Raw genomic sequence first — 20,739 nt, forward strand, 5'->3', positions numbered from 1 at the left:
TGCAATGGCCAAACCGAAAAAGGGAGAAAAGAGAAGAAGAAAAAAGTGGGGTGGGGGATCCTCGAGTTGAAACCAGACAGTGACCTGATCCCAAATAAATTTTAAAGAAATAGTAAAAAGATGCATTCTCAGAATAACTGCGCCCTCAATAGCTTGGAAAGTAACACCTGATGGATTTACAATGAAATCACACACTTAAAACCCATCTTCCCTAAAGTGACACATCTGGTCATTAACCATGGCTTCCCCCCCCCCAATTGTATCAGGAGACGATGCAGAATGTGAAGAACACTGTAAAACGTTGAGTATAGACAAACAGAAACGTCTTGGTGGATCAGAATTCCTCCTCCCACACCTCCCGCCACCGCACCCCCATCAGATCAGATCAGATCAGTCGCTCAGTCGTGTCCGACTCTTTGCGACCCCAAGAACTGCACCACGCCAGGCCTCCCTGTCCATCACCAACTCCCGGAGTTCACTCAGACTCACGTCCATCGAGTCAGTGATGCCATCCATCCATCTCATCCTCTGTTGTCCCCTTCTCCTCCTGCCCCCAATCCCTCCCAGCATCAGAATCTTTTCCAATGAGTCAACCCCCATCAGTGCCTTTAAAAATACAAATTTCTCAGCAACAGGGATGGAAAAGTTTTCGTTCCTAATACGATCTGGCTCGAATAAAGTAGTATGAAAATTTAAAAAATAAAACGAAATCCTTCCTTTTTTTTTTTTTTTCCTGTGGGGAGCCGGGTGACCGTCACAGTGCTTGCCGCTGCTGAAAGCTCCAAGCTCTGGAGCACTAGGGAACCCCTTGCTCTGGAGCAGGAACCCGATTTCGAGGCCCAAACGCTGCAACTCAAGACCTCTCAGCAGAGTTTAGGAGTGGAGCTGGTTCTCCGCCCACACACGTGTAGGGCGGGTTTACCGCACCTACGGGTCACGTGCCATTTGGTTACACCAATCTTGGGGCGTTTTCCACCGGTCTGGTCAGGTAGGGGAAACAAATTGGAGCGCCAACAGAGGTAACATCTTAATTAACCAGGGTCCCCATGGAGACCAGAGTGTTTCAAACGCATCCCATTTTTTACCAAGAATTTTATCCCCAACAACTCAGCTGGGGAAGACTCTGAAAGCAGCGCATTTTGGGTCCACGGGCTTCACTGGACCAGCAGAGCGCTGAGCACGTGGGAAACACGTGGGAAGGCCTTGCCTCCCGGGAAAGAAAGTGATGCCCCGGGGCCTCGCTTGCGCAGGTGTGATGGATCTCCAGCCGTTGCTGGGAGGTCTCCTCCCGGGCAGCCCAGCAGCCCCGAGGCTTCCAGAAAGCCTGTCCCGTCCCAAACCACTGCTCCTTCCCTGGAAGGGAGAGCTCTGGTCCAGATCTCCAAACAAAGCACGTGCGCTTTCCTTCTACGACGCAGTGGTGAGGAACTGCTTCGCTTTGGGACTTTAAACGGAGAAAAAGAGAAGGAGAGAAAAAGGGGGCGGGGAAAGTCTGGGGAAAATGAATAACGCAATAGTCTTTGGGCATCAGGACAGAACCGCCAGTAGGCACTACCCACTGAAGCGAAGGAACGAGACAGCGCTTCTCAACTGGGGTCCAGAAGATCAAAATCGGTGAAAGGGATTTCTGCTCCCTCTTGGCGACCCTCACCGCTGGGCGGAGAGCGAGGCCAGGCCTGCGTGCCCAGCAGAGTCCCCTGGCCTTCTGAAAAGCAGTGCAGGATTTCCAGCACTGTCAGGCGTATCTATGCACCCCAAGATGCTTTGAAAGGACTTTGAAGTGGGGGAGTTGGGGGGGCGGGGTGAAATAAGGAAGAAAAAATGTAAAAGGAAACAGGAAATTCTATTCCCTATTTCTTCAAGTCAGCCCAGTAAGAGACCCCGACTGTCAGCTTCCCCCCTGCCATTTCTTGTGCATCAGGAATGAACCTCATTTTAAAATATAAACAAGCCAGAGGCACACCATGGGGGGAGGCTCAAACCCTTTAATTAACCACCATCGGTTAAAAAATAAATAAATAAAAAGGTCTCCACTTGGATTAAGTTTGGGGTAGGGGTTCAACCCTGGTGTCAGAATCCCTTTAAATAATTGCTAACACTCTCCCCACCTCCCACCCCAATGACTGAGGACTCTGCTTGGCTGCTGGCAGGAGCCAGAGAAGAAGAAAAGAAACTTTGTCTGTAGCACCCAATTTAAAGGAGGCAGTGACCTCAGGGTCAATTTCAGATCAATCCGATTCTCACCTCCACTGCCTACCTGCTAGCAAATGAAGTTACTGTGCTTTTCTATAGACTGAAAGGGCTAAAAGGAAATTGTCATTTGCTGCAAGTGATGACCCCCTGTTAGAGGATGGATGCTTGCTGAAAGGAACATGGAAAACAACTCCCTTCCTCTTTTTTGTCAGTCTCACCTCACCAGTGATTAAGGTGTAAGATGCACCCCTGGCTTGATAATTAGGTGTTAATATCTTCCAGCAGCTTATACTGGAGGTCAGGGCTGTGTTGTCTCCAGTGACAATAACTGTAATTCCCACAGCTGGTCTGACTTGCCCACTGAACACCTGACACTCCTTCCCCCTCCCCTCCCCAGTATTAATTCCCATCTGAAATTATATAAATGCTAATGGATTTATTACGTTTCCCGTAGATGCTGGAAAGAGAGGCACTCTGAATTCTGCCACTGCTTTACTCTTGTCCCAGCATTTTCCAAATACTGCAAAAAAGAAAAAAAAAAGGAAAAAATAAAAGCAAAACCAACCCTTCTGCATAGCTCATTTATTGCTGATAATTTCATTAGGTGCCAGGAAAAGCAAAAAATGCAGACACTAAACAACAGCTTTACAGTGATTTTTGGATCGAGGAAATGAAAGACTCAGCAAGCTGGAGGCGAAGAGAGTTTCAACATTGGCATCTGTGAACGGCAGCAATAAATCTGAGATTCTGGCAGGTGACTGAATGTGTGCTTTTAGAAGGAAAGCTCTTGACAGAAGCATCGTTTTGTTTTAAATAACGATTGCTATACTCCTGTGCAAAAACCCTTCTCCCTCCCACCATGCCTGCCCCCACCAAATGCATAATGTCTCTTTCTTTAAGATAGCCCCTTCAATAGCATCCTAAGGACCACTGAAAATAATGGGACTTCATTAAGCTGGTTGCCCTGTACTTGCTCTGCTATAATTGATCGATTAAACCTGCTCACAAGTGGGGCCAGTGTCCGCAGAAGGACGTTAGGCAGCCTCGTGTGGGAAGGAGGGTGGGGGGGTGGCTATCTAAACAAACAACAACAATTTGATAAGGTAAGCCCCAGTACTAAACAGTTTAAACAGAATTATTTTCCCTTCCTTTCTCAGTGCCAGCACACACAGTGATGTCATTTGCTGAAGACACACTCCTGGAATCTCTGAGGGGTTGGTCCACTCTCCAGATCTGCATGCCAGACTGCACCCTACTCTTTGCTGTCCTCCGCAGCGGGGCACTTACTCTGAAAGTGGAGTCCTGAGAGGCCCTGAGGGGTCTGCAGTGAAGCCAGAGTCCAGGCCAGCCACTGTTCTCATGCAGGCTTTTCAAACACAGGCGCTGAGAAGTGAAAACTTAGGTTCTGTGTTTTTCATACAGCCTTTGCCTGAGAACACCTGATTTACCATTTCTCTTAAAAGATGTTGATGGACTCTGCGAGGGAAATAACGGTTACAGCATCTGTAATTCTATGTCTGAATTAAACAGCCGTGCTCAGGAACCCACATGGACACTGGGCATCAGGCATCCATGCTTGCATTTTATTTCTGGGTGATCACGGGCAGCGATGTGGGAGGACACGTTATACAAAATAGAAACGAGATTCCGGAGTTTTTTACTGTGTTTTTGTTTATATCCCAGCTGGTAACAGAGTAAAGCCTCCCTTATGTTGGTTTGAATTCACATTGGTACAGTCAGGATAAAACATTTTCCACCCAGCTAACTGTAAGATTAGGAAGAAAGAAAAACTGATGGGTACTTAGAACCTGGGGCAGAGCTGTTTGTACGAATTCCTTCAGGAATCTCCCACGAGTGACGGGAAAGCTACAAACAGGCCTCTCCCCTGTGTGTGTCCCACCTGCCCTGCCCCAGGGCAGCTCTGTTAAGGCTCGGATGCATCCGGGTGGGTCTGAGAGAATATCAGGAACATCTGTAAGGGTAGAGCAGACACATCAGCTGGCTCAGGTCCACCACCACCTCCTGAAATTAGCGTTTCAGCACACAAGACGAAAGAGCGTGTATTAAAGGCCTGTCTGCTTTCAGTTTTGGTGCAAGCTATGAGTAGCTGTTAATCTCCTTTTGACAATTCACCCTAAGAGACAGCCTCCGAGGTGAATTCCAAAGCCACCCTTGGCCTTAGGGTCACGCAACACCATCACCTGTTTCCATGGCAATGATGCTAACGTGACACCTGACCCGGGGTGCTACCATGGAAAACACTGACATCAGACAGCACTGTGGGAGCACTGATGTCTTGGCGCATTAGAAGTCCTTCCTTAGAAGGCACGACCTCGACAAATCACGCACTTGGGCAGACTTGCGTGTGTTAAGCTGAAGCATGCACTAGTGGGAAATGTGCAGATCAAGAGATGCTATAGAAATGGAGCATTTCATCTGTTGGTGACAGCCCTTAGGATCGCTATTTTGTAATAGTACCAAGAACCATAATATAATCTAGACTATGTTTATGAGAATAAATAAAAGGTAATTAAATGCCTCCCCAAATGGCTTCTAATCTAATTCTCAGACTTTTGTCTAGAAAATGGCCAGAAATAAGCCATGAAGTTGTATGTAATAGAAATCAACAGGAGAGTAGAAAACTACAGTTGCCCATTTCTGGCTTCCGGGACTGAAATCTCTTAACCAAAGTGACTTTCTAAAAATAAACTAACTCTCCCAAGAGTATCACATATTAAACTTTTCATATATCCACTTATAATATCTAATATCACAGAATAACTTTGAGGAATTGTTCTCCTACCCAATGTCCCCATCTGGCCAAATGCCTTTCTCGTCCTGGTTCTCACCTGTCAATCATGTGCACAGCTGAAATTTGATTTCTCTCCCACCAGTAACCTTATATGAAGTATTACCGGGGGGGGGGGGTCAAGACCCGTGTGAACCTTGCCTTAAAAGTTCATTAACTCTTTGCTCAAAATGGATGGTTTCAGTGTAACAAAACCTGCCCGGTGGGTCTTGATCATCCTATTTAATAGATAGCTTTCAAACTTCAATTATAAAGACAGGGAGAGAGGAAAGGGATAAAGTTTTGATACAGCATGCATACACGAGAACACACAAATTAATCCCAATGGTATACACTGAGTTAAAAATCTACATATGAGAACTATTAAAGAAAATGTTAATTTTGTTTAAGGCTAGGAAAGAAATCATGTTAAACAGTCACAGTCCAGTTACTCAAAGACTTTCCCAATAACAGTATGTAAAAGTAAGTAATCAGATACCATGTTTGAAGACTGGGGGGAAAATGTGGGTCTGTTTTCTGACATTCTCAATTCACTGGATTCTTAAAGTGTCTCCTTGGCAAAGAGTAGCAATTTGACAGTGTGACTTAAACCAAAAGCTGTATTTCATGCAAATTTCTCAGCAAGCAAATTTCATTAAAAAAAAAAATCAAACTTCATTCCATTAGCCAATAAGAGGTAACAGGAATACATAAAATGATAATGCTAAATACTTATTGGTGTAAGAGTGTTGGTCTGGTTCTCCAAATGAGTAGGATTCATAATTAAATTCACCCTGGGAACCTTGTAATTGCAAACCCATTTAAATAGCTTAATTTCAAATTTTTTTTTTGTCAATAAAAATCAGATTTCTGACCCCCATATCCTCCTTCAGCCTAGTGGGGAGTGGCTCCAAACTCACATTTGGACGCAGAGGAGGGACACAGTGTGTTTTGAAATTACACTAACTTTTCCAAATGTGAGCATGCAGTGAGTTATAGGAGACGGTAAATTTGGAATGGTTATGTGAAGCCGGCCAATGGCCACAGATTCTAACGGCACAGATTGGCCCAGATTGTCTGACATTCGGGCAGAGAGACTGAGCAGCTCTTTGGGAGTCGAGAGACTCATGCTGGTTCAGGCTGAAGGTCTGAGATCCGCTCAGACTGGCTGAGAGCTCTGTACCCTGCGCCTCCGTGAAGACAACAGCGCAGAAAGGCATGCATGCTCGTCTCGCAGTCGCCAGCCTTCTCCTCAGCATCTGGCATCACCACCGATGTACGCGTGAAACCCAGACACTACGGCTACGAAAGCAGGAGACTTTGACACCTGGAGAATGATCCGCATTCCTCACTCTCTCGCTCGCTCCCTCATGGAAAATGCATTAAAACAAGCACATGCAAATCAGAAATCAAGATGTACCTCTTTGACTTCGGGCAACAGGATTTTTCACATCACTGATGTAGAGGATTCCCTTGGGTACCTGATTCAGTAAATATATTAAAATAAACAAAGGGTCATTAATAACCAGGAAGAGGGCTTTATAAGGACAGCATGTTCAAGGCCGCCTAACTAGCTAGGAGAAGGGCAGAATGAGAGCCAAAGAAGAGGAATTTAGGTCCACTTGCTTTGGCAGCCTGGTCTCAGCCCTGCCAGAGGAAGGGTTCGCATGGAAGAGAACGGCGTGGTGTGCTGCGTCAGCGCCCCCTCCACCCTGCCTCTGAGCCTGTGAAGGTGGAGACAGTGATGTCCACTGGCCTGGCAGCCAGCATCAGCCCTGAAGCTGCCCTCAGCTCAGAGAACCAGGTGATCCCGGGTTCACAATGGATGAGGACTGAAAGGTCTCTGATGGGTGTCCCCCAAGTGTTCAGACCGAGCATCCCTTGGGGAACCAAACTGGCCCACTTCTCCCTGGCTTCATTACCTAGACCGATTCTCTTCCATCTTCCCCCCTCCTCTTCCACAGACAGGGTCTATTCTGCTAGTACTGCTGACCTTAACTGTAGACATTCTCTTAACAAATACAACTGTTTAGAGATCACTCTTTTATTTATTAACTTCCACTCTGTTTAAATTAGTAGCAGGGAATGCTTAGAACGGTAATATGAAAATGAGGTTGCTTTAAAAAAAAAAAAAAGTCTTTTTTGCTTCACAGTGAATAACAAAGCACAGTAATTCAAAGTAGTTCAGCTTTCTATGGTTCAAAAACCCCTTATTGCTATTAGCTGTACTAATGTAAGTGGCAAAATAATTATCATTTACTGTACGGAGTCCAATATTTTCCAGACAGCAGTTTAATAACAAAGCAGACCTGTCATTTCTCTGTATAGTTAGCCATACTCTACAAGTGCAGACTGTCAAAATATATTTAAAATCTAATTTAAAAAATTCAACATGGTTACAACAAATCTGTGTACAATAACTGTGATAAACCAGTAAGTCGATCTAATTTTTTTTCCAGTGTGGAGATTCAGTTATTCTTCTTTAATCTGTCCCACTTTTATTTGAATTACTTTACAATTGGTGTGAAAAAAATACACGATACATACACCTGCTGAAATATCTCGGCTGCTGTAACTGACATCGACTCTTTTACTTAAGTTTTCATTTAGTGTAACTCTCTAATTTTTCCAATGTCCTTTATCTAAACAGTCTGACTATGCATTAAAACACAGATGAATAAATTTGGACTCATATCTGTCAGAGCTGTCCCAAATACATTTACGGGCTTTCATCCACATTTCATGTTAGAAGTGATTTTTTTAACATTAAGGCACAAACTACTCTTTTTCATGTCAGAGTATATACTAATCTTTTGCCAAATATATTATTTCTATGCCAAAAAAAAAAAAAAAGAAGAGATACAAGAAACATACTGATGTTATAAAACCTGGAAGTGTTATCCATGATATCAATTGTTCTCCATTTCAAGTTCAAGTGGCTAATCTCAAAAAACAAACAGAAGACAAAACAAAACTTCCCATATAAGTTTACTTTAAAAAAAAAAACAACCTTTAGGAACAACAGATTCCGTTCTAAACACAAGTGAATAGAGTATAAAAGCTTCAGAGATTGTGGAGGGAATATTTTTAATTCCTTTGGGGCACTGCAAACATATGTTAAGCTTCTGCAAGGAATATTTTACATGACATCATAGACTCGTGAAGCATTCTTCAATTTTAGAACAATATTACAAAGCAATAATTGAACCGAGACTTTGCAAAAATGCCCCTTTGCCTTCCTGACCAGCTCATTGATAGCCTCTGTTATTTTTGGAGAAAAAGAATCGGGCCTCATTAAATGTGATATTTGGCATCTTGCCTGAAATCTCATAAAGTAGATGTCCTTTTTAGATCATTGGTGTCATTTTCCTCAAGATGACCTCTATTCACTGGCCACCTGGGGAACCCATCCTGTTATCAAAGCATTTACTTTCCAAAGCAGGGGAGAGAGAGTCAGTTCGCACACATGAATAGGGTCCAAAAGCCAATACCGTGTTCTGTCCTCATCACCTTCACCCAGCCTAGTCACCAGGGAAGAATGGAGGGGGCAAGGGGACCTCGCCTGGGAGCAGAGAGGAGACTCTCGAGCTGGACTGCACCATGAAGTCCAGGCCAGCCATCTGCTAGCACAGAGCCTCCACGAGCGGGATCTATTTACCTAACAATTAAATGGTACTTTTTAAATAGCATAGGAATGTGCAGTGATACTCCAAGGAAGATTTGAAAAGGTCTCGTGAGCAGTACAGTGCACAGGGTGCCCTGAGAACACACAGGTGGTCAGCACGCACCTCCTCACTGCCCTGAGTCATGCCAAGTCGGGCCAAGGTTTTATGGGAAGATCATCTTCGGCCATTCAGGCCAGGTTTGGCTCCTGCCTACCAATATGTGGAGTAGACCGAGGAACTCCTATCGTGTGCTCATTAGTATGTCCTGATGTGGAAACTGCAGATTCATCTTTTAATAGCTTCCCCCTCTACAATGTATTAAAGAGCTTCACAAGAAGGTAGATAGATAGATAAATGGCAGATGAAAGAATATGTTGGGTTCACTGCCTGAAAACAGACTCAACCATCATCTTTTAACCCATTTCATCTGAGAATCATTACTGCAGGCTTCCCCCATCCTAGCAAAAAGGACTTTAGTGGAATCTGGCAATGTAAAAGCGGCTCAGATGCCGAGACCCTTGCATTCCTTTCATCATATATATCTGCACATTTATGAATCCTTCCCTAAGAGGAGAAGAAGGGGAAAAGGGGAAATTTATTTAAGAAGGTGCAGAGATGCTTAATTATGTTACACTGAAGGATCTAAAAAACTGAAGGTCCCTATAAGGGAAAAAAAAAAATCCCACATGGAAGGGCTCTTTCCTGAAATGAGTAATTTTAAACTTTGTCCTTTGCAGACAGTTCCTGAGTGTCTGAGATTCAGCAGCCACTGTGTTAAACCCGGGAATGCAAGCGAGCCCCTGTAGCTGGAGCTATGGGTGAGATCCTAACGAAGTTTGCTTGAGTGGCTTTCCCCTACAATAAGCATCAAACGGTATCAAGGCAAATCCCAACTGTAGTATGGAGATTTCTAGAATGACTTAAAGCAGGTTATCTGGATTTCCTTCCCTTTCTCTTTTGCCTCTTCACCCTGTCTGTAACCAGAGAAGGGGAAAAATAAAATAAAGCTAGATCTGGAAAATGGGCCAGAAAATTAACAGAGTAAAAACCAAATGACCTGGACCTGAAGATCTTACTTCCAGAAGGTTCCTGGGGTGGCTGGAGTGTGGTGTGAGGGTCCCAAGTGAAGGAGGAGCGTGTTAGGACTGAATCCTGCTTCCTCCCTCCATGCGCCCACCCCTTAGCTCAGCAGAGCAGGTCATTTGCACGTCCTCAAGGCCTCCACTGCGGCTCGGGTGGTCCTCCTGGAACACTTGAACCAAATCCCAGTACACGTCCAAGAAGCGGGCTGGGCCCCGGCCGCACCAGGAGTGATCACCAGTGGTGCCCCAGGCGCAGGGGTGGGCTTGGCCTTTTCACAGGGGAGTCGCTTTGTGGGCAGAGTCCTCAGCCTTCGCTCCCCACCCTGGGGCGCCGCCGGGGCCTGGGGCACGCGGGGACTGCCTGTGACCTCAGGCGGCAGCCGGACCGACCCCACCCCGCGAGCCCTGTCCTTCTGCACCTGCCGCGATGGCCAGGGGATCCTGAGGGTGGAGAGCACTCCTGGCTGGGCAGGGCTGCCCAGAGCGAAGGGGCCCCAGAAGCTGCAGCCATGCTTAGACACCCCAGAGCCACCTCCCAGCTCTTCTCCTCACCCCAGCCTCTGTCTGCATGGGGACTGGCACAGGAGCGGGTTGATGGGCCCCGAGCCCCAGCTTAGGTGACTGCTTTCCGGTCCAGTGCAGTGACTTCTGAGTCTCTCTGATGGCCCTGGTGACTAGGCATGAAATACAGACAGGATCCTGGGATGGGCCAGGGGCCAGGCGATCAGGGGCCGAGGCCCTGGAGCTAAGGACGTGGCAGTTGTCTTCAGGGATCCTGGGGACTCAGGGTCTGCCACCAGCCTGTCAGTCATCCTGCAAATAAATCCGGTCTGATGGGAAGCAGTGGCCCCGGGAATGACCTAGAGTTGACCCCTGGCGATTAGGGGTCAGAAGCCAAGGTTGGTCTCTGTTAGTGACACCACCACCCCCCACCCCAGCCCAGCCCCTGTACACCAGCTAGCTGCCCTCTGCTCCGCTTTGCTTCCTGGAAAAATCCCCCAAAGGAGACCAGAAATCCACTTCTCCAGGCTTCCGGAAGCGGACAAAGGCATGGAGAACGAGGAAAAATTTGAGGGGGGCAAAAGGGAACGCGGCTCTGCTGGCCAGGGTTTTCAGCTCAGGGCACCCTTCACGGCCTCTTTTTCAGCATTCTCTTGGGACAGGGACAGGGGTGGGTGTTACGCCTCCTCTCCCCCTTCTACAAAGGTTTCGTGGCCTCGCCTATTTCCTACCCGAAAGAACCAACCGCAAGGAAAAACCATTCTTTGGAATCTCAGCTTGGAAACGCTCAAGGCTGGTGATCAGAATATTTAGAATAGATTCAGAATCCAAATCCCCCGTGTGTAACTCACACCCAGGCAGGCCTGGGCTGGGTGGGGGCCAAGGGGGTGTGGGGGTGAGCACAGAAGTATTTCCTCTCCTCTCCCCCCTCCCAAACCTCCATAGACCACCCCTCCCTCATCCTCCCTTCTTGAATTAATGCCCCTTTCTAATCGTAACTAAAGGTCCAAGAATCTGTGGAGAAGGGAGGAATGTGATTTTGCAATCCAAAGTCCTAATTATAGGGGGAAAAAAATAGTTATTTGACAAAAAGAAAGGGAAGGAAAAGGAACTGTGTGTTGAACGGGGAAGAGGTGCTTGGTAGATGGTTATGATTTGGGTTGAGAACTGTGCATTCCAATCAGAGCCTCTCTGTGGAAAATGCATTTTGTGAATTTCTAAAAACTGTCCAACTCTGATGCACTTTCATAGAAAGATCCAATTTCTGTGTGCCGCTGATGTGTTCTTCCTATCTTAGCCTTGTTGTATTGGGCAAACTTAGGGAAAACACACAAAGGGCTTTCAAAATTAAACAATGAAACTGTCACGATGCCATCAGACCTACTGTGGTGACCATAGAAATATGGGCACAGCACATCCGACTGGTCCCAAATGCCCCCACAGCAAAGTCACAGGCTGATATATTCATAAATGCCCGAAAGTTAAGACATTCGCAATTTCCTCTGAGCTCTTAATTGGGGTTCGAGCTCTAAAATTGTTTTCAAAACAGAAACACATGTGAACATACAGGGAGGAAATGGACAGCGGAACCTGGCCTGCACCTGTGCAAATGTGCACGCTGGGGGACATGCCTTCGAAGGCTTCATCACAGCTCTCTCTGGCTTCCCTCATTTCTCACCTCCCACAGACGCTATGGGGACGGGCGGGGAGCTGCGGGTTTTGCTACGCCTTCGTGCTGAGCAATTTGATTTGCTTTGTTTTTTGTTGTGTCCCTCTCGAAAGGGTAAAGATGCTCCCACATTGTGGCCGGACTGTACTCCTTTATGCCCTGACAGTCATGAGACAGCCTGGGAGACTGAAACGCTCTCACCCTGTCCCTTACCCCCGCTGGAGAGAAAAAAAAAAAAACAAAAAACAAAAAAATGCCCAGACAGAGCTGGGTTTGTTCACGAGCCCCGGGTGGAGCCAGGCTTGGAGAGGATTCCCCTTTTCTGGGGCTGTGTGATGTCTAGATTTTGAAGATTTATATCAAAAGTGAGAAAAGCAGTGTTATTGAAAGGTGGGTGAAGGCTCCAGCTGTTTTTTAAACACATGCAAAAATGGACAAATAGACACATCCGCGTTCAGTGGTCTGAAGGGCTGGATCACCTCCCTGATGGCTCCTGTCTGCCTAGTGTTGGACTCGGGACATCTTTTAAATTTGGGATGGGCCCGCGGTGAGAAACAAACTTTAGGTGTCTCTCATTTTCCTATTGACAGCAAGGAAGGCACCGACTCCAAATTATTCATGCAGCCTCCTGCAGAATCATCAGAAGCGGTGAAAAGTGTAGCCTCTCATGGAGATGTCTCTTCCCTAAAAACGAAGGCATTTATTTCTTCAAAGAAAAGGGACAAAATTTAAGAGCAAATCAAATGAAAGTAAATCTCAGTGGGGAGCCTGGCAGATGAGCAGTCTAAAGCGGGTGAATCAGATTTCCTAGCCTCTCTGATCGCACATTTATATAAGAAGTAAGGTCTCCGAGCCTGGCTGTGTGTTTTACTGGCATGGAAATTAGCCGGCTAAAGCTTGTCACTCAGGGACCTCAGTCTTCCAACCTATCTTGGTTAGTCTTTAACTACCAACAGGCAAAATGTGGCAAGCAAACTTTTAAATATATTGATCGGCCTAGAATGGCGGGTGGAGTGCATTTCATCAAGGGTGAACACGGAAGTAAGCTGGCCTAAACCAAAACATAAAGACAACGGCAAAAAACCTTCCAACTTCGGGACTTGCGAACCTTTGAACATGTCAGAAGCCACTTGGGTCATTTCAGACAAGGACATGCGGGGAATGCGGCTCCTGGGACAGCTGCACCCCGTGTTTGCAAGGCTGGTTACCAGTTGCCCCTGTCCACAACGTTTACCCTGAAAGCTGGTGGTTTGGCAAGGGGAGGTCCTATTTAAGAGCGGAAGTATCTTGAATTGACGGGTGTCAATAAAAACTACTGGGGTGAAGGTATAAGGAAGAAAAGATCAGAACCTTAGAATTGCACATTCGGTAATAAATACGGTATTTCCCATTGGAACGGCCTCTGTTGAAAGCCCAGGTGGTTATGGCAGGAAGGCAAATAAATATGATTATCTAGACATCATTTCCTCACTGAGAACAGGAAGTAGAACCTCTGCCTCTCTGATGTCAGTCTATTAATGTGTCAGATACATTGTAAAAAATTATTACATGGTCCTGGGGAAAAAAAGGAAACATGGGAAGTGATTTTGTGGCTGCCCCAGAGCAGAGAAGGGGGAGGAAAGAAAAGCCCAGGGAAGGGGTGTACGGAACTAACTAGTTTCCCTTACGGCTCTGCCTGATGAATGACCACGTTTGACATCACTGATAATTACAATACTATCCAGGGCCCGAGAGGAAACCAGGGTGCTCGGCTCTGCTAAAGCTTCTGCCCGTGGCATCTGCTTAGGGACGGGAATCAAAAATTTTTTTTTCCTTAGTAAAATTATCTGCCAGAGAAACAATGAAGCGTGAAAAAGTACTGTTTAGAGTGTGCATGTCTACCATAGGCTTTTAAAATGCTGGCTGTTACCTTCTGGGACACTTCCCTTTATACCATTGTATATAGCTTGTAAATTTCAGTGGATTTTTTTTTTTTAAACAATATTACAGGTTGAAAATAAGCGAGTCTATTTGGGTTGGCCATTGTAAAGTCAGAAGCACCAGCATGTTTCCTGTGGGTCTGTACCTAAGACCCTCAGACAGAAGGCACAGTTAATTAGCCTGGAGGTTATACATGTAATACCTTTCGTCTCTAACGCAATCATTTATTCTCTTTTTAAAAAAGGAAATTAAACAGAAGTCAAGGGTTGGCTGTTTTTCATGACCGCAGACAGTGATAATAATAATGATAATAATAAATAGAAGTCTCATGTAAATTTCATTTTGTGAATACACGGGTAAAGCACATGATCTCGGGGCTTCCAAAATGTGGTACGTCCCACAGATGGCTCCAACTTGTGAGTGGGCTCAGTTCTGCATTTGGAATGAAAGGAATTTTAACACTATTTAGACAAAGCCTCAAATGCAGTGTGAAGGGAAAGCTAGATTTCCTTACATGATTTAAACAACAACAAGAATTAGAGACCTATTTGTAATAAAGGCGCTCCGGCAGGATTTAGGATTTTTTGGTTAAAAAAAAAAAAAGCATGTATTTGTGTTTACCACACATTACATTTCAAAGCTTTTTAGTAATTTTTCCCCCTAAATATGGTTACTTCTTCTAACGCCTTTTATTAGGAGTTAAACTTCTCTTAAAGGCAGCCACCAAAATCGCATTTTTTTTTTTTTGGCCAACGCCACTCTGTGTTTTTCATATTTGGGCCCAAAACCTGCTTATTATATTGAACTGCCTTGTAGGGTCCTATCAAAACACCTAATTGTTGTATTTTTCTCTGAAGTGGCATTTCCCATGAGATAACTATAATAACTCCATCCTGGTCACTCTTATCTGGAAAATGTGTTTGCCTAAAATCTTGCATCAGATGCTGGGCTCTCTAAGTGATACATCCATTTCTGCTTCTACAGTGGGAGACTGCAAATCTCCTTGCTGGGATCAGACCAAAAAAAAAAAAAAAAAAATCTCTGAAGCAGAGAAGAACAGCTAAGTTCAAGCACATGGAAGAAGGTTTACTAAGACTTCTGTTAAAGCAAAATGAAGTGTGGATTCAGGGTCCCTATCCAAGCTAACAGTGAGAGAAAGGTCAAAATGCCCTGTTAGCCTCTGTCTTCATTTTCTGTGAAAGAGGGAAGGAAGGCTGATACACAGCCAGAACTCATCAGCGCCAAGCACAACCTGCTTTCCTCAAAATCAGGCCTTCGTTCAGAGTTGCAATATTATCTTTGTTTCTTTTTTTTTAAAGGACAGAAAAGAAAATAAAACAGAAGTCACTGTGTTGGCCTCTATCTTCAAAACAGTGTTGGCTTTGTCTAACATCCTATTAGCGATCTAGGGGAAGTTGATGAAGAATGCAAACTGCATGAATTTGTAACATTAGTTGCATGAATTTGTGTCATTTTTAAAATAGGTCAATGCTGCTAGTGAAGGTGGCTCCAGACTTTCCAACCGATCTTTTCAGGGAGCCCCCACTCGCAACCTGTGTTGGGATGAAATACCAATAAATCAAACCACAGCCTTTATTTCAATCAGGCATTATTTTTTCGCTCCTATTCCAGGAGCTAAGGTGCTTTGCAATCATTACCAGCTCATCTACGTGGAGATGCCCTCAGCTAAATTTGCACGGGGAAATATGATTTAATAACACAGTTTAAACCCAGATATATACTTGGACTTCTGTAAGTGAGAGGAGGATTTTTCTTTTTCCTATTTAAGACAAATGACCTTCAAAGTTAAAAACACAAACCAACAACTTTGATGTGTTCAAAGTGTTGATGTGAAATCTTGTCAGGCCTTGCTAACAAGAAAATCATGGCGTGTGAGGGAAGAAGAAAAATAATCAGTTTCAGCCAAAAGGCAAGAACTGTTTATCTTGACCACCGAACGCATGTGTGCCCAAGCCGCCTCTGCCAGTGCCCTCTTTCTGGGCTCATTTCTCTCCAGATGGGCATGCTGCTGGGGGATTAGACGCTCAGGGCGAGGCTGAAAAGGCCCTGCTCTCCGGTTGGCATTTTTGTTTGTTTCCAGCAGGGCAATGGTGTCTCAACTTATTTAAAACCTGAAAACTTTGACAGGGAGGGGGATTTTCAGAGATCGCATTTACCTTACGTATTACTAATTATTAGAAGGACTGCACTAACAAAACAGCCTGTGTTGAACTCTGAATTATTGCCTTGCTACTTCTTCATTACTCCTTCCTTTAGAGCAAAGGATGCCTTTCAAACTTCTAATGCAGTGTTGGGTCCAGTTAAACTGCACACTAAGAAACTGAGTACAGAATCAAAAAAAAATGCAGTTTATTATTGTAATTATTCTTTCTCTTGATATAACCAGAATTGAAAATGAAAGAAAAGCACATAAGAACATCACGCGTGGTTAGTTAGTAACTCAAGATATAAAACAATTTTGCACAGCAAAATATGTAAAAGAAAAGTAACTGACAAGATTTTTTTATATTTATTGTGGTAAGATTTACTTTTCATTTGTTTTTAAAGACAGGATGTCAGTCCCTGAAAATAACATTTACTGATTATTGCCTTTAAAACTGTGGATTTTTTTTTTTAAGTTACAGAAAATCCAGTTCTGCACCACAATACAACTGTAAAAAAATCTGCATCATCTTAAAACTGTGCAGTAATGCCATTTTTATAACTGCATAAATTTTATTAGCGTTCTAAACAGTTTTGCAAATTTTTTTTTGTATTATATGCTTGCAGGTTATATCTAGTGCAATTCAGTCCCAAATACTTTAATTTGAAAAAAAAAAAAAACATACATTTTGAATGTAAAATACCCCTACAGATATAAACAGGGGTGCTTCCCCTTTTAATACTTTGGTTTTCAATACAGTCAGTGGTATAGCAAAGACTACACATACCCAACTTATATTTAAGTTGCAAGCACATGCTGTATAAGCTACTTTTTTTTTAAACAGTCCCCTTGCAAACTCTACCCCCCTTAACATCACAACAGTAAACAATTTAGTGCATCAATCTTTTAAAAAATCTACAGCTAAACAGACCTAACTCTTTCAAATTTATCTATAACATTCCTTTATCTGTAGCATACATTTTAACTGGGCTAACAGATTATAAAAACTAGAATTAAATTATATACTAGAAACCCATAGCATTCCACATTTGACAATGACCAAAAGCCAAAAAAATAAAAACAAAACAAAAATAATGGGGCAGATTTCTTTCTCTTAAAAATAAATTTTAGACTGCTTTCGGCAACAGCACAATTTTAGTCCACCCAATGGGGTGGTCATTCTCATTTAAAAGGAATACATTAAGAGTTCTTTACTGTTGGCCTTGTTAAAATTTTTAACCCATTCCGGCATCTTTGACAAGGAGCCCCTTCAGTGCATTTACAATGGGAGGCTGAAGTTCTGAGTAACTCAAAGCAGTTTTGGAGCACATGCAAACTTTCATGGGAAGAAGGCTCTAGGGTTGCACTTTTTTTTTGTTCTGAACTCAAAAAAGTCATGAGGCAATAAAACAAAAGTATGAATGCCAATGCCATAAGTCTTCGAATGTCCATTTCCAAGCCAAAAGAAAAAAAAAAGAAAAAATAATTATACCATACATGTCCAGCATGCAGGCTTTTTTTTTTAATATAATGTCTCTTTTCCATAAAGTCTTTGAAACAGTTATAGTTCATTGTTGCTAAGACAAAGTAGCAAGCATAATAATGCATGAGATGAGAATGAGTTGTTTTTTTTTTTTTTAATGGCAGACTAAACTCTCAGATTTGGCATCATAAGGACCAAAACTCACGAGTCACACCCAGAAGGTTGATGCAGGCTTGATTGTGGCAGGTTCATGAGGATTTTTTTCCCTCTATTTTAGCATAAGAATGCTCAAAAAACCCCGATGGAACTCAGCACGCTGCAAGTCTATAACATTTCACATTTTTTTTTTCCTTTGCAAGCTCAATCTCATATGAAGAACTCAGGAGGAGAAAAAAACTTAGCCTTTTTTTTTCTTTTATCTCAAAGGAGATGGGTGGCAAGGGGGTGAAGGTGGAGGATGGGGGGGGTGAGTTAGGGGCAACACAGCAAGCTCCAAAAACTCAAAGTTCTTTAAAAAAAAAAAAAATCCAAACAAAATAAAACACACACACAGAAAATGAACACCAGCTCATGAACTGAAGAAGAAAAAAAATATGTGAATGATGCAGGCTTCAAAGGTGAGCATGAGGAACTCTGTTGAGATCTTTGAACATAAGTGAAAGGGGTAGGGGTGGGGGGATGTTAAAAAAAAAAAAAAGCCAGCAAGTTATGGAGAATTTCAGATTGGCAATCCATGAGCCAGACCACCAGCCCCTCCCCGACTCAAAAACAGCCGCCACCACCACCATCATCTCGGAGCAGTGTGTGTGTGTGTGTGTGTGTGTGTGTGTGTGTGCAGGGACAACTGGGTGGGGGTCGGGGGCAAGCTCGGGAGGGGAGGGGGCGAGGTGGTGGCGAGCAAGGCTCTTGGAACTGCAAGCCCACACCCGAGTCGGACCCCCACGGAGCGCTTATCAAGGTGGCGAGCTGGGGTCGCGTGTCAGACTCACATGAAAAACTCGGGAGAGGACGGGTTGTCGCTGCTCGAGCCGTTTTCTCGGAAGCCGCTGCTCACTAGCTTCTCGTACTTCTCCTTGTACGCGTCCCTCTCGCGCACCAGCCTGGAGATCTCCTGCTTGAGGTGGTCGACCTGCTGCAGCAGCTGGTTCTTCTCGGACTCCAGGACGTGCCTCTGCTGCACCCTCTTGAAGCGGCAGGACTGGGCATAGCCGCGGTTTTTCAGGGTCCGCCTTTTCTGCTTCAGCCGAATCACCTCCTCCTTGCTGACCCCGCGCAGCTGCCGGTTCAGCTCGCGCACCGACATGGTCACCAGCTGCTCGTCGGAGAAGCGGTCGTCGAAGTGCAGGCCGCCGGCCGCGGCGTGATGAGGGTGCAGGGCGCCCCCCGCCCCAGCTGCGCCCCCGCCGCCGCCTCCTCCGCCGCCGCCGCCGCCCCCGGCGCTGGCCGGGCCGCCCGAGCCGCCGCCCGAGCCGCCCGCGCCCCCGGCCGAGGCGGACGCGCTGCCCGCGGCGCCCGGTGCGCCGGCCGTCGGGTGGTGGTGGTGGCCGGCGGCGTGGTGGTGGTGGTGGTGGTGGTGGTAATGCGGAGCCGCGCCGCTCTGCGCGGCGGCCGCGGCGATCACGGCGGACACCACGGCGGCGGCGGGGCCCATCTCCTCGCCGCTGCCGCCCAGGGAGGCGCCGGCGCCGGCCCCGGCCGCCGAGGCCAGCTGCTGCGCCCCGCGCGCGTAGCCATCGAAGCCGCCCTGGAGCTGGTGGCTGTTGCTGATGAGCGCCTCGACCGCGTCCTCGGGGCTGAAGCCCAGCGCCTCGGGGTTCAGCTGCTGCGGGTAGCCGGTCATCCAGTAGTAGTCTTCCAGGTGCGCCTTCTGCTCGCTGCCTGAGCCCGGGCTGGGCGCCGAGAAGCTGGGCGAAGGGGGCACCGAGCTGCACGGCGTGCTCATGGGGGTGGAGGACAGCGAGCCCCCGGCGATGAGACGGCCGCACTGGCTGATGATGCGGTCGGTCTCCACCGGCTCCTTTTTCACTTCAAACTTCATCAGATCGAAGTCATTAACATATTCCATGGCCAGGGGACTGGTGGGCAGGTCGGAGTTGCTCATTGCCAGTTCCGATGCCATTCTCCTGCCGCCGCCGCCGCCGCCGCCGCCGCCGCCGCTCCGCCAGATGGGCTGCAGGAGAGGGGCCAGCGGGCTGTGCTGGGTGGCCAGCGGGTGAGCCAGCTTGCCGGGCTGGGGCGCTTCTAGCTCGCGCGGCGGTGGCTGGCCCGAAACCTCCGAGCGCGCACACACACACACACACACACCCCCGCCGCCCTGCCCGCGCCCCCCGCGCCCGCCCTCCCTCCCCCCCCTCCCCGGCTCACGCCAATGTGCTCGCTCGCTCGCCCCGGCCCCTCCTCGCCTGCTCGCCTCCTAGCGCGCCGAGTCGGCGGCTTCAGGCTCGGGAAGGTCCTCCGCGGGCTGCGGTGGCGGCGGCGGCGGCGAAGCCGGAGGAACCCGGCTGGGTGCGCGGCGTCCCCCGCTCGCCGCTCCGCTGCGCGCTTTGCATAAGGAGGGCTCGGCTCGGCTTGCTGGCCCCGGCTGCAGGCGGGGCGCGCGCGGCGGCCGTTCGGGGCTGCAGGCGCGGCGGGCGGCTGTCCGGGCGGCGCAGGCCTTGGCACCGGGGAGTTAACACTTCATGCTTCTCGCCTCCTCTTCTGCCTGGCTCTTTTTTATTTAAAAAAAAAAAAAATTTTTTTTTTCTCTCCTCTCCCTCAACCTCGCGCTCTTCCTCCCTCCGTGCAAAGTGCAAGACAGAGGTGCAGCCGGGCTGGAGGAAAGGAGGTGGCGGGGGGGGGGGGGGGGAGTTGAGTTCTTTCTTGCTTTTTTTTTTTCTTTTAAAGCGAAATAGCGAAGTCCTGGGGAAAAAGCGAGGCGCAGAGCAAAAGGGGGGAGACCGAGCAGACGAGCAGCCGGAGCTATACAGCTCGAAGATGAAAAAAAAAGATTTTAAAGCCTCTGATCCAGCAAGAAGAGTTTAAAGCTATTGCTGAGTTTTATAGCAATCGTGACGTCAGGCCCAAATGGGAAATTGACTGGTACTCCGGACCAATGGGAGGCGGCGGGAGCGCCCGCGATTAGCATAGGAGTCGAGAAACAAGGAAACTTTTCCGAGCTGTCAATCAGGGCCCAATCAGCTGACTGTCAGCTGGGACGGGCAGTCTTAACCCTTCCCACGCCGCAGCCTCCGAGCGAGGTTGCAAGGACCGGAGCAAAGTTTGGTGCAAGAGGGGA

At 46.7% G+C, this 20,739-nt stretch overlaps 1 protein-coding gene across 4 annotated transcripts in view; it reads right to left on the reverse strand.

Moving 5' to 3' along the window:
• The window catches only part of MAF (MAF bZIP transcription factor), a 352,826-nt gene extending 332,302 nt beyond the window's left edge, over nt 1–20,524 (reverse strand). Inside the window, exons 1-3 of one of the 4 annotated variants that reach the window (XM_061385885.1) lie at nt 18,455–20,522; nt 6,402–6,462; nt 4,078–4,165 (exon numbers count right to left, since the gene is read on the reverse strand). In XM_061385885.1, the coding sequence (XP_061241869.1) occupies nt 6,429–6,462; nt 18,455–19,584 (1,164 nt within the window). In that variant the 5' untranslated portion in view covers nt 19,585–20,522 and the 3' untranslated portion in view covers nt 4,078–4,165; nt 6,402–6,428. Of the gene's footprint in view, nt 1–4,077; nt 4,166–6,401; nt 6,463–13,627; nt 14,251–16,171 lie in introns of those variants that run through there. The other 3 variants (XM_061385886.1, XM_061385888.1, XM_061385887.1) reach the window with 3 other exon arrangements.
• Nucleotides 20,525–20,739: the final 215 nt, after the last annotated feature.

The sequence above is a fragment of the Bos javanicus genome, chromosome 18 (genome assembly GCF_032452875.1).
Source record: "Bos javanicus breed banteng chromosome 18, ARS-OSU_banteng_1.0, whole genome shotgun sequence".
NCBI classification, from domain to species: domain Eukaryota; kingdom Metazoa; phylum Chordata; class Mammalia; order Artiodactyla; family Bovidae; genus Bos; species Bos javanicus.